Genomic DNA, 15507 nt, shown 5'->3' with positions numbered 1-15507 from the left:
AACTGGAATAGGATCCTTGATCAAGGGGAAAAAAAGGTGATGGAAGCCTCAAAAAAAACTGTTAGTGTGCAGACTGAGGAGAAAGAGCTGTTACCTTCCTATTCAATGTGTGAAGTAACACATGAAACTTGAGTTGTCAAAGAACCTTTAGTATATGAGATACCATGCAGTAATGGCACACTTTAAATTGAGGGGGGAAAACCCCAACATACATGAGAGAAAAATCTTTATAGGGCTATTAAATATAAAGATACCACTGCTGATTTGGAAAGACTGAGCTTTGTTTGCCAGAGAATGTTGTGAAGAAATGTCAGTCATGCTTCTTAAATGTGTTCTTTTTCTGGTGTTTGCTGTCAGTCCCAGGACAGCAGGTTCAGATGGTGACCCACGATAAAAGATTTAGCTGTTCTTGTGTTGTAGAAGAATTTTTATGGAAGATTAGTCTTCCTTTATTTGATCTAGGAAACCTACAGCAGTTACTTCAACTATGATCATTTGGGAAGTAATAACAGGCATTCTGAACATAAATCTAGCAGAGGGGAAGAAAGGCTTTTGCTATCCTGTGCTTTTGTCTTATGTTAAATAAAGCAAAAAACATGGATGATCAGCAGAGGCAAATCAAGTTAAGGATATATACAATAAAAGCCTAAGGGAGAAAATTTAACAGTATTGCTGTATGTGAAGTGTGGAAACTCTGAATAAAGGCTGACTCAGGCCATTAAACCAGTGATACACAGCAGCAAGTTTATCTGTTGCTGCTTGCATAAGCAGCCTGGATTAGCTCTGTATCCATCATCTGATGAAACCACTCAGGTTTACCTGAAAATGGCTGTCTTATTTAAGCAATGTGCTGTCATTTCTCACCTTGTGATGACTTCCATCAGTCCATATGTACTTCGGAATTGCTTCAGTGAAGAGCATCCCTAATAATACAAGGCTGTTAACTGCTGCATGCTTTTATTCACTGAATTTAAATGGATTTCAGAAAGATAATAACTTTTCTTGGCCCACTGTATTTCTACAGTATTAAAATATTTTTCCAGCTTAACGTCAGCTAGAATTTCAAAGCCAGATATATCTGACAAAGTAAGGATGCTACATGCCTATGTTAGGAATAGATAGGCAACAAATGGTATTACTCAGTTACTGAGACAGGCAAGGAAGTATCTTCAAAACAAATGACTCTCAATGTAGGGCACTCTAAAAACAAAGTAATTACATATGTTAACTATGACTTGGTATGTTATCATGGTGCTTACAGGTGTCTCCAGTGGAGAGGATGTTTTCCTTTGTTGATGTGCTTAAGCAGCTGCTGCTAAGGTGTGGTAAGAAAATATATGTTGTAATGACTGAGATCTATTCTCCTACTTGGAGATGGGGAGGAATCAGAATTCCAGAAGTTAATCTTGCTTTTTATGCCAGCTTTTATTAAACTATCTTAAGTGAATGTTTAGAGAAGGTAGCTTAGAGAAGTGCAGTAACAGGAGTTAGCCAACATACTAAAGACTTCCAATAGGATTAGTAATTTGTTGTCTAGTTCTGAGACAGTGTAAACATGTGAAATACAAATGTGCTCTGGTCTGGTTTAGTTTAGTGCTGATAGTTACAGAACAGCTGGCAAAATCAGCTGGCTTTCTGATCTTTATATTTATAATTTTATATTTGCAGAAATATTGGTTACTTCAGTATCAACCAGAACAATTACATAACATTTTAAACTAGGTAATTAAAGTTGTTTTCTTTTAGCTTTAGCTAGATCTTCTGAAACTGCTTGTACCATTCGTTCTGTAGCTTTCTTCAAACTGTTTGCTGTCTGTATGGCATGATCCAGTGTAGAACTCAAAATCTGTTTGGAGTAAGAAAATGCACCCTTTTTAATACTAAAGGCATGTATTATATGTATACTTTTAATACTAAAGACATGGGTCTAGAATAGAAAGTTATGTTTAAGGTTCTGTGTAGCCATTTCACTTTGAATACATGCTGAGTAGCAGAAATTAAGCTCAATAATAAATAACATTTAGATAATCTAAAATACTGTTTTTTTAACTTCCTCCTTTCTTGTATTTAAATGGACTACACAAGCTGAGAGTGTAATAACCAGCTTGCTAAGAGTGGGGATGTTCAACAGTGCCGTGATGTGGGGATGTATTCGTCCTGAGATACTTCTTTGGCTTTTAGTTTTCACTCTAAAGACTTACATTTGCATTGGAATCATCAGCATTTCTGTTTCTGATGCTGACTGCAGATTTGCTTTGGGTAGACTTCTTGCTGGGTAAGTATTTATATGAAGGGATAATTTTGTAGTTTGGGCTTGCACAGAAGGTTTTGGCAGCCTCCAAGTTTTGCCTAAAAATAAGATACATAGAATAAAATACAAACAATTTTAACAAGCAAAGTATTTTCTAAACTTTTAAATATATACACTTTCATAGATACTCAGTTGCAAGTTAATTTTACTGTAAGTAGAATTTTTTATTTAATTGTGAAACGCAGTCTACATGGTTTAGTTGGTGGTGTTGAGTTGATAGTTGGATTTGACAATCGTGGAGGTCTTTTCCAACCTTAATTAATCTGTCATTTTATTATTTGTGTTACATCTGTACTGCAGACAGACAAAACATTCCAGGATGCAGAGTCAAGAATTACCTCATCACAGCACCATGTTCTCAGTGCTGTAACCCTCCCTGATGGGGTAGTCTGTGCCACTGATTGTGATGTGTAGCTGTTTGTACTTCGGACATTTATTGCTACTGAGACATGCTGTCAAAAATTATGGTAACAAGAGTTGCCTGAGGTTTCAGTCTAGTCAGTGCTATAGTTAAGAATCCACTTACTTCAGGTGCCCACTGTAATTTAATGTTAACAACAGTTAAAAGTAGGACTGTTACAAAGAAGAGTTGTTAGTAAGCAGAACTGCATCTTAATACAGATGTACTTCTGAATATGTGAGTAGGAACATGCTATTAATAAAGTGAGATTCAAAATTTTTTTAGCTGAATGTGTCACTTAAAGAAGTCAGATGTTGACTCTTCCTTAAATTAGAAAAATTGAAGAACTGCTCTAAGACTTCTTCACGGTTGCTCTTGGAGTAAATAAATTCTAATATGTAGCATGCACTGCAAAAGACAAAATTCCTCAAGCATGTCATACTAGTGAGTTTTTTCCATGCTGAATCTTTAACATGGCATTTTCTATTGCACTATGTATAGTTATTGCTACAGCTTACCTGTCAGAATGTCTGCTTACAAGTTGACCTGGCTGCTTATTTTTTTGGGCCTTCTGAGTAGAGCTTCTCTTCTGTAAATAAGCTGGAGTTGCTGAGGTCATGTTCAAAACAAAGACAAAGGGGTTTTTTTTGTATATTTAACACTTTTCTCTACCATAAAAAAAATCAAGTATCTATCATTGTTGAATAAAAATGGAATATATTTACATTTTTTTGTAAATGACAGATTAACTATTTTTTATTTCTGTTGAATTTAGTTATGTGACAAATGGTATTTAGATTTGTATTCCCTTTAATACAGTGAAAGACTGTAGGGAGAAGTGCTGAATAATCAGACTCATTCCTAATAGTTACATGAATACTACATTGATTTATAGTTTTACAGTATTTAAAGTAGCTAATTTATACTTTAACTGTTGAAGTTTTTTGGTATGCAATTTCTTAAAATATATAGACAGAAGTATGAGGTATGAGTGGGGATGAACATCCCCACTCTTAGCAAGCTGGTTATTACACTCTCAGCTTGTGTAGTCCATTTAAATACAAGAAAGGAGGAAGTTAAAAAAACAGTATTTTAGATTATCTAAATGTTATTTATTATTGAGCTTAATTTCTGCTACTCAGCATGTATTCAAAGTGAAATGGCTACACAGAACCTTAAACATAACTTTCTATTCTAGACCCATGTAATCATAATGAGCTTTTAACATGAGGTAGCATGTTAAAAGCTACATGTTCAACATTTTTTTTTAAATTAGGCTTTCCTTGACTTTGCATGCAGTCACATAATTTCAGTGTAGTTAGAATTTTCTTGCGTACTACTTTACATGAGGTAACAGCAAGCACTGAAAAACTTAGTGCAGTGATGTCCAATTCAGTATTCTTCCATGTGGCACAGCAAAATGAGATTTTTGTGTCATAAATGAAATATGAAAGGGACTTCTCATAAGGGACCAGAGAAGGTTAAAGTTTTTGTGTATGAGGATTAAACTTGGCTAGGTGTGTGTAAGTTGGATTTGCTGATCTTGCTTTTCAAGATTTGTACACATCCCCTGTGTAGAGCTACAGTGCTGCTGATGGCTTATACAAAATCAAATTATGTCCAATTTGTGCAGTGTGGATTTCTGACTCTTAAAACAAAGCCGGTAATTGGCAATTACTTCAATAACACATCATACTTACAGGAAGAATTATCACTTCTACTTCTATGTAAAGCACAAGATGGAACAGATTCTTTGTAATTCCCAAGTTTAAACTGATCTCTGCTTCCTCTAGTGCATCCGCATCTAAATCCTGAAAACAATGACATGTTTAGAAAAACAAGCACTATAGACAGGAATGTTTCTGTGTAGATTTTAGTAGTTTAGCAATCATTATACCTTTTCTCTCTCCACATAATCTTGTATTGAATATTTTGTAACTTTCAGTCTCGCAGTTAGTAAGTTTCTCACTTTGTGAATCATTGTAAGAATCATAGGCTGAGAAGTCTTCTGAATCACTGCCTAAAATAAAAAAAAATACATTAAAAATCTCTGAAATATTAGGAATTCTGGCCTGTGTACCTAGATAACTGATTGGCTTTCAGCACTTATTTCTGAGCCATTTGCTTGACTATAATTTGAATATAGTTTAGCCTCAGTTTTACAGGTGGGGATTGAACTTTAAAGACTGGCTTTCAGATCTCACTGGATGCCTTAAATGTATGGTGTTTTTTGATGGTCAGTGCTTCTAGTCCCAGAACTGTTTGGTGGTTTGTGGTTTTTTTGGTGTTTGGTTTTTTTTTTTTCTTTTCTTTTCCTTATATGAAGCTCTCCATTTCCCTGTCCTTAGTTTTTTTGTTTTCAAGGTTGAAATTCCTACAAGTTCAGGTGCTACAAAAACAATGCAGACTAAAGGAATGTGAAAAGAGAATTTGGGAGGATCTTGTAAGGCACTGTTGTAGCAAATGCAAAAAAATAGTGCCAACAATTATGGCCCTGGTGTATTATATTTAAATGAAAGGATATCACAGAGAAGCCAAGGTCAAAAGGTAGACAAAGGTAAGAATAACCTACATATTCAGGCTTCAGACTGAATCTAGGACAGGTCATACTTCCTTCTTCTAGTTGTTGGGTACTAAAAGATACACAGTGTTCTTCAGTGGAAAGAAAATGGGGATGCCCTAAGAGAAATAAATGCTGACAGATTCTTAGTGAATCTGTAGAGGTGGTCTTCCATGACTTGACAGCTGACTAAAGTAGCTCACTGCAGCCTTTTGTGGGCTCTAGTTTGGAGTCAGTGAAATTATATTACTAGAAGCTGGACTAAGGAAGGGGAATGCTTCTCATCTATGTTAACCCAGAATGCATAAAAGGTATAGGAAAAGTTTTCCTATGTTTTCATGCAAAATAATACAGTTGAATAAAAAAACTGAAAGTAGAAGTACTGACATGAAACACTTCAGTCACTAACTTTGTAATCTCCTTCTAGGACATGAAATAAATGCATTTAAAGAAAAAAAATCAAAGCATTGTGTTCACACCTCTGGTATGCTTTTGAACATGTTAATAGCAGTTATATTTGGAAAATAGAGCTAAAATTGTAAATTAGAATTACTGATTAATTTAGGTTAGATAGGACTTAGGGAAATAGTCTGGCCCAGTTCCCCTCTTAAAGGAAGTTGCTTAGGACCTTGTCCAGTTGAGTTTTGAGTATCTCTGAAGATGGAGATGCTACAGCCTCACAAGGGCAAAATGCTTCAGTGTCTGACTAGACCAAGGCTTAAAACTTCTCTCCATATCTAACTTCAAATTCTGCTGCAGCTTGTCTCTTGCCTCTTGGGTTGTCACTGAGACATCTAAAGTGAATTTAACTTGGCTGGCCTCTTTAGTCTCCTTTTTATTGTTAGTGTATGGTGCTGTACTAAGTAGTAACATTTGTTAAAACTAGAAAAGAATTTTCATGCTGCTAAAACAGGACAAGAATGTATTTCTTAACAGGATTGAATAGTAGGCATAAGTATGGTTCTCACCTTTTATGCTATCACTACTTACTCAGGTTAGTATCTGATAAATCAGTTGGTTTTCTCTGATTGAAGAGTGAACATGTTGCAGTGTTCTTTTCCTGGATGTTTGTGTTTCTTTGGGCATGAAAACAGAATGGTATTTTAAGACTTATGACAAGCCTTAAGAATGTATTATTTTAATATTATTTTAATATTTGAGCACTTCTTAGTTGAAATCAGATTTACTCATAGAAAGATTTGTACCTGTATCAGTTGTCTGAAAAGGTGGTAAATAGAAGTTTAAATTAAAAATTAAACAAATGCAAAATAATAGTCCCATTAGTTAAAGAACATTTTCTAACAAAAGGACCCTGACTTAACTGAGCTAAATGTGGTTAAAAGTGGAGATCTTGATAATCACATCTTTAGATTGCAAAGTAGTATGAATCCTATGCACGTGTTGACATATGTTGCATCTAAATACTATCAATAGTAAAGATGACAGTTTCTTAGTAACTGTGAGCTATTAAGGTTTTAATTTTACTGCCTTTACATAATTAGAGGAATGGTTGAGATATACCTTCTGACAGAACAAGAAACAAGGCTCCTTTTATGCCTTATTTGATATACATATTTTCAACTTAAGACATACAGTGTCTGGAAAGGTTGCCATCTGTTCATGAAAACAACTACCAGAAGATTAAACTAACTTTCCTTGTATGACAGAAGAAAAAACAATGGAAGCTGTGAGCTTTACTAGCTGAATGTTAAAATCTAATCTGTAAAATAATCTGAGAGTATATCTAGATTAATATTGTCTTCTACACTGCATGTATCATATGACCTTGGTTTGGATAGAGATTAAATTTATCAAAATTTAAAACTCTACAATAACCCTTGTATAGTTATTTTATCACACTGATGTTTCTGTAAATGAAACTTTAGGGATTGACCCTTACACTTGAAATACATCCAGATGTATCAAAATGCTCTCCTTCCAGGCCTATCAGAGTAATTAATGAAATGATAATTTCAAATGTTTTTCCTTGTTGAACACTTTGCAATTGTGCCAATTTGGGATGCTGACTTGCACTGCTCAGTAGGGAACAAAGACTAAGCTCACTTCTTAACACACTAGTAACTGTGACATTTAAGCAGCATAAACATTATACTGGTCCACTGCAATGACCTCCTTTGTAATATGAATATAATTATCTCTTAAAAATTTTTGTGAGTTTTGCCCCTCTCTGGTGGTCTGATATATCAAATACCTCATGATTAACTGGTTATAAACTTGAAAGCAGATAATCCTTTCCTTTTATACGTAGTAGTGACATTATTTGGTGTTTCCTGCAAAGTCCAGTGTAGATACATTCCAATGTACATGCATATGTCTGTTCACTTAGCTGTAGGTAACCATGTCTGTGACTAGGCAAAACATGCAGTACACTTACCCTTTCATACTTTCTTTACCTGCATTAAATTTTTGACCTAATGTACACTGACAATGGGATGCAAGACCTTCAGCAGTGTATTTTTCTTCAAGCAAAGGGAATCTCTGTTGCACCTAGAAGGCAAAAAAAATTCATATATGATTGTTTATATCCCTGTGTACATATTAAATAGTGGCACAGTGGCATAATCTGCATGCCGTTGTTACATTGCTTTTAGTTGCCATTAACTCTACAATTTTACTTATATATTTACAGCTCTAACTGTAGAGCAGACTGGATGAACTTTGAGCACTTCTGTGAAGTTGGAATCCAAGACAGGCTTTCATGTTGCTTTGAGAAGGATCAGCATATATAATTAATCTCAGTGCCCTAAAATTAACTATTTCTGTAGAAAAGAAAATGGATGTCTTGCATTTTGTTTTCTTAAAAAAAAAAAAAAAAAACAGGTTAGTAAACACAGTTCAGGCTTTCCTGGGAGAAGCAAATTTCTTCACAAACTTAAAAAATGTTAGAGGGTCTTTCCTTACATTTTTACTTTGGAAACCAATAGAGCAATGTTGTGATATGCTGTAGTATATCAAAAGTGGAGCCATCATGCTATGCAAAGACTGAAAAGTGTTGTGTGATGTCAAAGCTGAATAAGAAAATCTAAATACAAAAAGAGCATGGAAACAGTTCTTATACCATTACCTTGGATAGATGCTTGTTTGCTGGCAGACCTCCTTTTCTAAGAGACTCTGTTTCTCTTCTTGAAGTTGGTTCAGCTCTCTTTTGTAACCTTAATTGGTTAAAAGGAAAGAGTTTTGGTTTTATTAATCTCACTGATTAACATGAAATTAAAATGATTAATGAATTGCTCCCTGGTAGGGCAGGGATGGTATCTAGACCTGTTTCACAAAGTTTTGATGGCTAATTATGTGAATGTCTGCATCACTCCCTTGATTAGTTAAAAATACCATACAAATATTGTCAAATTATTTTTAACTGGCACTGTAATTTGACAAGTCATTCTCATCTGGAATTTGTGTGGTTGAAATGCATTTTATACAGGGTTATGATTTAACTCCTCATAACACTGATCATAGTGTTTTGGCTTCAGGACATACTTTTAAGGTCTGTGAGACCCAGGAACGTAGGAATGCCAGGATGGTAATTCTTGGGTCTGTAGTTACAGCATTCGGTAGAAGTTTTATTCTGGAAATATTTCTGTTGTTTTCAAATATTCCAGCCATCCCAATTTCTATCTTCAGAAAATAATTTTAGGTAAATTTTAAGAAAAACTTGAATAGCTGTTTTAAAGTTTTCACTTACATGTAAAGACAAAGATTGCACTTATAGCCCCCCAAAGCAAGTGGATTTGTCTGTGAAATTCCATTTGTTGTCTGACTTCGGTCTTCCTCGTTGTTCTTGTGAACAAATGCAGTTTCAATACCTCTTTGTTCTGGAGGATCAGTAATGCTTGGAACTACTGAGCTCTGGAATGTAATCATAGCACAGATACTTTAGTATGTGGTCACTGCATTGCAAGGACGTGACTTCTACCAGCCAGCATTTTCCAAGTGTCTCTAACTTGGGATTCAGATAAAAGTATTTTCTGAAACATGGACTATGAAAGCATTTGGTGATATGACCTTCTGTGTATCTACAGAGAAGTAAGATTTTCTTTGTGCATTTATGATCCAGAGCAAAAGATTACCATACTTATCAGTGAACTCAGTTTTCTATAGCACAATTACGTTTGGTCTTTTACTACTTCTGCATTTCAAGAATCTTAAGTAATATTTCTTCCAATTAAGTGACAGTGATTAATTCTAAAAGCAAAGACAGCTTTGTAAAAGTTGAAGTGCTGCTCCTATTTCTTATTCTGAAATAAATGTTTTTGAAGCTGGGATTAAGAATATTCAGAGAAACTGTGTTCTTATAGTTAGGTTTCTGTCATAATGAAATACTATGAAGCTAATATTTCATGGGGAAAAACCCCAACATGGCTCTTATTAGAGGAGAATAATAGTACTACCACACTAAAGGTTTTTGAGACTTGCATCAATAAAACAGAATAATGTTGTCTTTAATAAAACTCTGAGTTACCTCAGAAAGAGAATATGATGACTGGACAGATTCATAGGAAGTAATCAAAGAAGACAAGATGCATTTGCTGTCATCAGTTTGTTCTTGGATGTCTTCCAGTAGCATGCCAAGTCTAAATATTTCCCCTTCCACCTTTCTAAATGCGATTGTAATACACAGTTAGTGAAATTTGAAAGGTACTCTGTTTCTTAATATGATAACCATACTGGGCATTGCAGTACACTTCCTATAGGAAAAAGTAAAATAATGGAGTTCACAGCGTCCCTTTTAAGAACTTGAATTAATCAATTAGGTATCCTAAGGTTATGTAAAGCCCAGGATGAATTGTGGCCGAATCACTTCTAGCTTACCACATATAACATTAAGATGTTTTGATTTCAGAAAAGTTTTAATAGAAAATGGTTGTAAGGCACTCTAAATATGGAAAATATACTAATGTACTGTTTAGCACTTCTAACCTTTCAGGATCAAACTCTCCAACGTTGATAGAGGTGTCCTTGTAGTTCTGCAATTGTAAATGACGATGGTTTTCTCTAGCTGTTAAGTAATTCCTTTCCAAGGCATTGAGGAAACTTTTCAATTGATTTAATGCCTGCAAATAAATAATTGAATAGCAAATGCATTATGATTAGGAAGCCATAGTGATAGTTACATATGCATACTATGTAAGTCAGATGCTGTTTGCAGTGATGTTCGTAAGAATTTTTCTACTGCTCTGAACTGGAACAGGACTGCATCCTGTGTGTCCACTTAGCATTCTCTACTACGTGCAAGTAAAATATTAAACCATGACTTCTGATACCTTACATGTCAAAACTCGTAACTTACGTGGCAACTTAAAGCCTTTCACTAATAATTGAAATTGTAATCCTTAAAACAGATCTAGCAATTCAGTCATCTACTGAACGCTACCTCTGCCTTTTACACTCATCACTTCAGTCTGATATTGAGAATTTCTAACCATCTGTTTCAGGAGAACATGGAGTATCTTGCCAGAAAATTGAGAGTCTGCAGCTATATATAATTTCAGGTGAGAAGTGAAAACAAAATTAATTTACCAGACAGTTGTCTTGTGAAAGGAATGTCTCTTGGGTCATACACTTAGAGAAGTCTTCCACCTTTAAGACAAAATGTTAAGACATTTATTTGTTTTTTAAAAATTATATTGCTAAATAAGTATAAAATATATATTGCAAAGTATATATTGAAACAGAGCTCTTTACTTTTTTTGTCAGTTGATCTGTCTGATCCTTTAGTATCCGAGACATCTTTTCTCCATATGTTAGCTCTGGCAGTAAATTAGCAGGATGTAGACAGTGTGCTTCAGGTGATGCTGATGCTGTTGATCTACATTGTAACCCTACATAATACAAGATCAATCAACTGGAACACTTGCCCAAAATGTCTACTCAAAAGCTCTATCAAAGTACTTAATTAATTTGCATAGTTACTGTAACTTTATTTACTTGCTTTAGACAAACCAAGTGTAGATTCTGTAGGGATAGGAGCGTGTAATGTAAAGACTTCAGAGGATGTTCCAGTGCCTCCTGAGTAAATGGCAAGGCTGGCATTTGGAAAATCTGACTTTGGAAGTATCTGTTAAAATAAGAACTCTGGTTATAGAAACTATGTATAAAACACTTGTGGACATAAAAATTAAAAAAAAACCACCTCAAAATAATGAGGACAAATTAATATTAATGTTTACTACAACAACATAGAACTTTCTGTATAATCTGATATATTCATAGTGTGACATTGTAAAAATACTTAAAATACCCCAACTCTATGTTGTAAAAATCTAAAGAGGATTTATATAAGTGATAAATACAGCATGAAGGTGACAGAATAGTTTTTGGGGAATATTCATAGTCATAAAGAAGAATTAATTTTAAAATGTCTTTTGAGAGATTTACCTTTGAATTGAATCTCAGATGGTCAGTATGATTCTGGGTGTCAGCATGATGTGCCAGCATCTTATTTACAGACAGGAAATAGTAGGGAAAACTATTAAAACTTGTATCTTGAATTATTTACTAAGATACAAATCTAGGAATGGACTTAAGCATCTCTACAGTACTCTGAGTGAACTGCATAGCAGGGCATAAAATTGGTAAGGGATTATCTAATTAACTTCAGAAGTGGTTTACCACAATAAGATTAATATTGTTGTAAAATCCTTTATAAAGAATTGACTTGTCAGTAAATACCAGTATACATAGCTGAAGAGTGTTAAGATGTGAAAAAAGGCAAAGATGTCTAGCATAAACACAGGCAGAGTAAGAATAAAAAAATTTTAGAAGAAATTTTCTATTTATTACTTTTGGTGAATTTAAACATTTACATACAGTACAAGAAATAATTAATTTCCTAATGATTTGGGAGGATGCTTTATAACTGCAAATAATACTTAAAAGCATCATTAAATACTTAGTAATGAAAGTTGTATATAAATTCAGCCCCACTACTTTTATTTGTGAAAATCAATTGTAGACAAAACTGATACACTCGGTGATACCTATGGACTCATGAACTAGTCAAGGTAAGTAAGTATGGTGGTCTTATGGTAAACATCACTATCAAGAGTTTTTAAAAACAACTACCTCTAGCTGTTGCAACAGTTCTGGACATACTTCTTGATTCTCTACTTGAGCAGAATTGAAGTAGTTCTTATATTCTGGAATGCTGTTCACAATTAATGATTTACTTAGCAAACCAGGGAAGGACTTTGTGTTTTCAGTTGTATGAACTAGGTCATCATTGTCACTTCTTTTTTGTACTTCTGAAGCAACTTGAGACAAGTCAGGAAGGCAGTAGGGTCCTTGATTTTGGCTGTATTTGAGCTCATGAGGTGAAACTCTTTTCTTAAACAGGTCTCGCTCTTTCATGTTTTGAAATACGTGTGTATCTTCATTCTCATTCAACAGTTGTGAATTTTTTTGTCTGCCCACACACTTAGCAGTAGAAGAAATAGGTTTCTTTGAAACACATGTATTTTCATTTAGTGAATTTTTATTTTTATCACCAGTGTTTAGTTCCGCGTGCTTTTCTAAGTGGTACTCTTCAAAGTCAGTTGCCCATTCTTCACGCTCTACAGAGCCTTTGACATGTCCTGAGGGCTCAGGTTTGTTCACAGTGTCATCGATACTTTCAGTAAAGGATGCCTCTGGTATTGTCTCACACTCAATTAACTGGCATGTGTTTATTAACTCTCCCTTAGAAAAATGATTCAAAAGGACACTGGACACTTTTGCCTTAGGTAGACATTCTCTGCTATCTGGTCTACTAAAATCACCAACATGTAATTCCTTCTTCAAGGAAGCTTCATTTTCAGACATGTCAACTGAAATTCCTGTTGTTCCTGTGGCACCTCCAAGGTGACTGGGAAATTCTTCAGGCTGTGGTTGAGTTTCATAATTTGCTGTTGCTCTTACATTTCTGTTATCTTCAGAACAGCCTAATTTTAAAATATCAGAAATATCTTTTGTACAAGTAGAGTAATTCAGCTTATCAGAATTATCGTATTTACAGGTTATTCCTACATCTCCATCATAAGGTAAGTCATCTTGTTCCTCATCATCTGTGATAAAGCTTAGCTGATCTGAAAAGGAACTATTCATTTGGGGTTTTATCCAGTCTGAGAGTTTGTATTTTTTTGTAGTTTCCATATCCAGTTAATGTAAAATATGAATGTCATTGCTTCTCCAATTTTGGATAGAGCTTTCATTACATGGGTTGAAATCTGTAATGTATGAGTAATAGTTATTTTATACTTAAATACATTTGAGAATATCTGTGCTATAAATCTTGTACATACTGTAGGTCTTGCAGAACCATCCCCCTGAAAAGGACGTTTTCATATTTACAGTAGTAAATTAGTGGTATTCTGAATTTAACTACTGGAGGAAATGGAGACCCAAATGCCAAAGAACTGGGAAAAGAACTGAGCTTAGTGCCAGGTACCAGTCCTTGCTTGTTGATCCCTCAGTAGCATAATACACAAAGCCCCCTAAACCCCCTTGGTAACAGAGCAAACTGTTAAAAAAAAAACAAACCAACCCCACAAAAAACAACAGGCAAACAAAAGCACAACAAAAAACTCCAACCCCATGAAAAAAACCCAAGTTCTCAGACTTTATGTTCCCTCCCACCCTCCTGCTATGTGTTTTTTCAGCCTCTGCATCAGAGAAAAATCACTGGATTTCTCCATTTATTTCTCATCCCTTAAATGGGATGAATCCGATAAATGGGATAAAACGCTATGACTATGATCCCGAAGTAATGTTCCCTCTTGTCAGCTTCATTCATACGTTGTTCCACCTTGGCTGCAGTCACGGGGAGAAGAAAGAAGCCAACTTACAGCACGGGTTCCCGTAGGCTGTAGAGTTCCTGTCAGCCGCACGGCTCAGCTTTTCGTGCTCTGGGGGCAGTGGAGCTTTTGTGACAAATCCGACGAAACCGTGTGTGGCGGAGGGGGGGTTGGGCTCGGCTGCAGTCCCGCTCCTGTGAGGACAGGACCGAGCACTGCTCCGGCAGCCGGAGGGGGACGGGGGGGGAGGGACGGGGGGCGGTGGTTCTGGGCCCGCCGGGGCTCCAGGTGGGCTGCGTATTGCGCTGCCGCGGTGTCCGCTTACACGTAACCTGAGCGCGGAGCCGGGGCGGAGAGGCATGCCTGCCACTGCCTCCCGGACCCGACTCCGGGAGATCCCCGCCCGCCACCTGTGCCCGCACCCCAGCGCTGGCGACCGCCCTCTGCCCACCCACCTCCAAACGGTGTGCGTGAGCTCCGCCGCCTTCCGGCGGGGCGGGGCAGGCGCGGGCGGCCGGGAGCCGTTGGCCCCGCCCCGGGAGGGCGTGCGGGGATTGGTGCGTTCGAAGAGCGGCTGCGCGTGGGCGGGCGGCGCTGGTGGTGGTGGGAGCTGCAGCCGCCGCGCGGCCCCTCAGCCTGTGGGAACGCGCAGCCGGTGAGGTGAGGGGAAGGGCGGGAAGGGCGGCGGGGGAACGGGTGCTCTCTGTCCGTCGCCGCTGAGTCGGCAGCGATTGGTGCGGGGAGTGGTGTCTCTGGGTGCCAGGAAGGAAAGGGGGGCTTTGTGGAGAGCAGCCGCTGTGGCGGCCCAGGTGGGACCCCGCCGCCTGTCAGCACCTGCGTCCCCGCCTCTGACGGGGGCTCCCGGCACGGCTCTGGCGGCAGCACTACCGCCTCCGGCCCGGCTTCGCAAGGCTGCTGCGGCCTTTGTCTCAGAGCCGCTTCTAGGCGGCCTGATGTGTTGGCGAGTAAACTTGCCGTTTAGTCGTCTTTGGATGGCCACTGGTGGTGTCCGAAGCCCTATAATTTGACTGTAAGTGGTATTCCTGGCAGCCGTCAGCCTCACTTGGAAGTGAAAGCTAGACATGCCTGTACCACCGTCCTTTATTGATTGTCTGTCATTGAGAGATTACCCTTGTAGCTCTGAGGTGAGTTAGTAGCAAAAAGGCATTACATGGGGTAATCAGTTGTGCTGGGCTTAACAGGAGAGATAAAGGTCATAAATTGTAAATTAAATTTTAAGGGAAGGGAATGAATTAGGCTATTAATGTAATGTGAAAGAAGGAGTTACAAACACTAAGGGGTGAAGTACACAGGAAACATTCTCTAAACTCGTACTGAATTCGAGTTAGATATTATGTTGTGTCATATCTGCACTCAGATTATACCATACTTAGTCTAATAAAACCAGGAGAGAGAGTTTCCTATCCATGAGACTGTACCCTTT

At 37.1% G+C, this 15507-nt stretch overlaps 2 protein-coding genes across 5 annotated transcripts in view; one reads left to right on the top strand and one right to left on the bottom strand.

Annotated features, from left to right (window-relative positions):
* Positions 1-1726: 1726 nt before the first annotated feature.
* Positions 1727-14442, bottom strand: AKNAD1 (AKNA domain containing 1). The gene is made up of 16 exons (XM_030455463.1): positions 14115-14442; positions 12358-13211; positions 11221-11350; positions 10978-11114; positions 10813-10872; positions 10213-10346; positions 9755-9890; positions 8978-9141; positions 8351-8444; positions 7667-7770; positions 6262-6347; positions 4609-4731; positions 4412-4522; positions 3230-3311; positions 2202-2349; positions 1727-1846 (listed from the first exon to the last, which is right to left on the bottom strand). The coding sequence occupies exons 1-16, from the start codon at positions 14422-14424 to the stop codon at positions 1727-1729; spliced, it is 2793 nt and encodes a 930-aa protein (XP_030311323.1). The 5' UTR covers positions 14425-14442.
* Positions 14443-14637: 195 nt separating this feature from the next.
* GPSM2 (G protein signaling modulator 2) overlaps positions 14638-15507 on the top strand; it is a 31780-nt gene continuing 30910 nt past the window's right edge. For 2 of the 4 annotated variants that reach the window (XM_030454883.1, XM_030454885.1), the window contains exon 1: positions 14638-14723. The gene's annotated coding sequence lies outside the window, so the exon portion shown is untranslated. The remainder of the gene's footprint in view (positions 14724-15507) is intronic. The other 2 variants (XM_030454882.1, XM_030454884.1) reach the window with 2 other exon arrangements.

The sequence above is a fragment of the Calypte anna genome, chromosome 8, assembly GCF_003957555.1.
Source record: "Calypte anna isolate BGI_N300 chromosome 8, bCalAnn1_v1.p, whole genome shotgun sequence".
NCBI classification, from domain to species: Eukaryota; Metazoa; Chordata; class Aves; order Apodiformes; family Trochilidae; genus Calypte; species Calypte anna.
Note: the sequence above shows the minus strand (reverse complement) of the source record. Positions and strands in the feature narration are given on the sequence as shown.

Bases quoted from the DNA above. Each gene is read 5' to 3' on its own strand.
- AKNAD1 (XM_030455463.1), bottom strand. From the start codon at position 14,424: ATGCCTCTCCGCCCCGGCTCCGCGCTCAGGTTACGTGTAAGCGGACAC. The intron at 13,212-14,114 runs GTAAGTTGGCTT...TTTTAAAATTAG, and splicing joins AGCCTACGGGAACCCGTGCT to GCTGTTCTGAAGATAACAGA. The intron at 4,523-4,608 runs GTATAATGATTG...CATTGTTTTCAG, and splicing joins ATTATGTGGAGAGAGAAAAG to GATTTAGATGCGGATGCACT.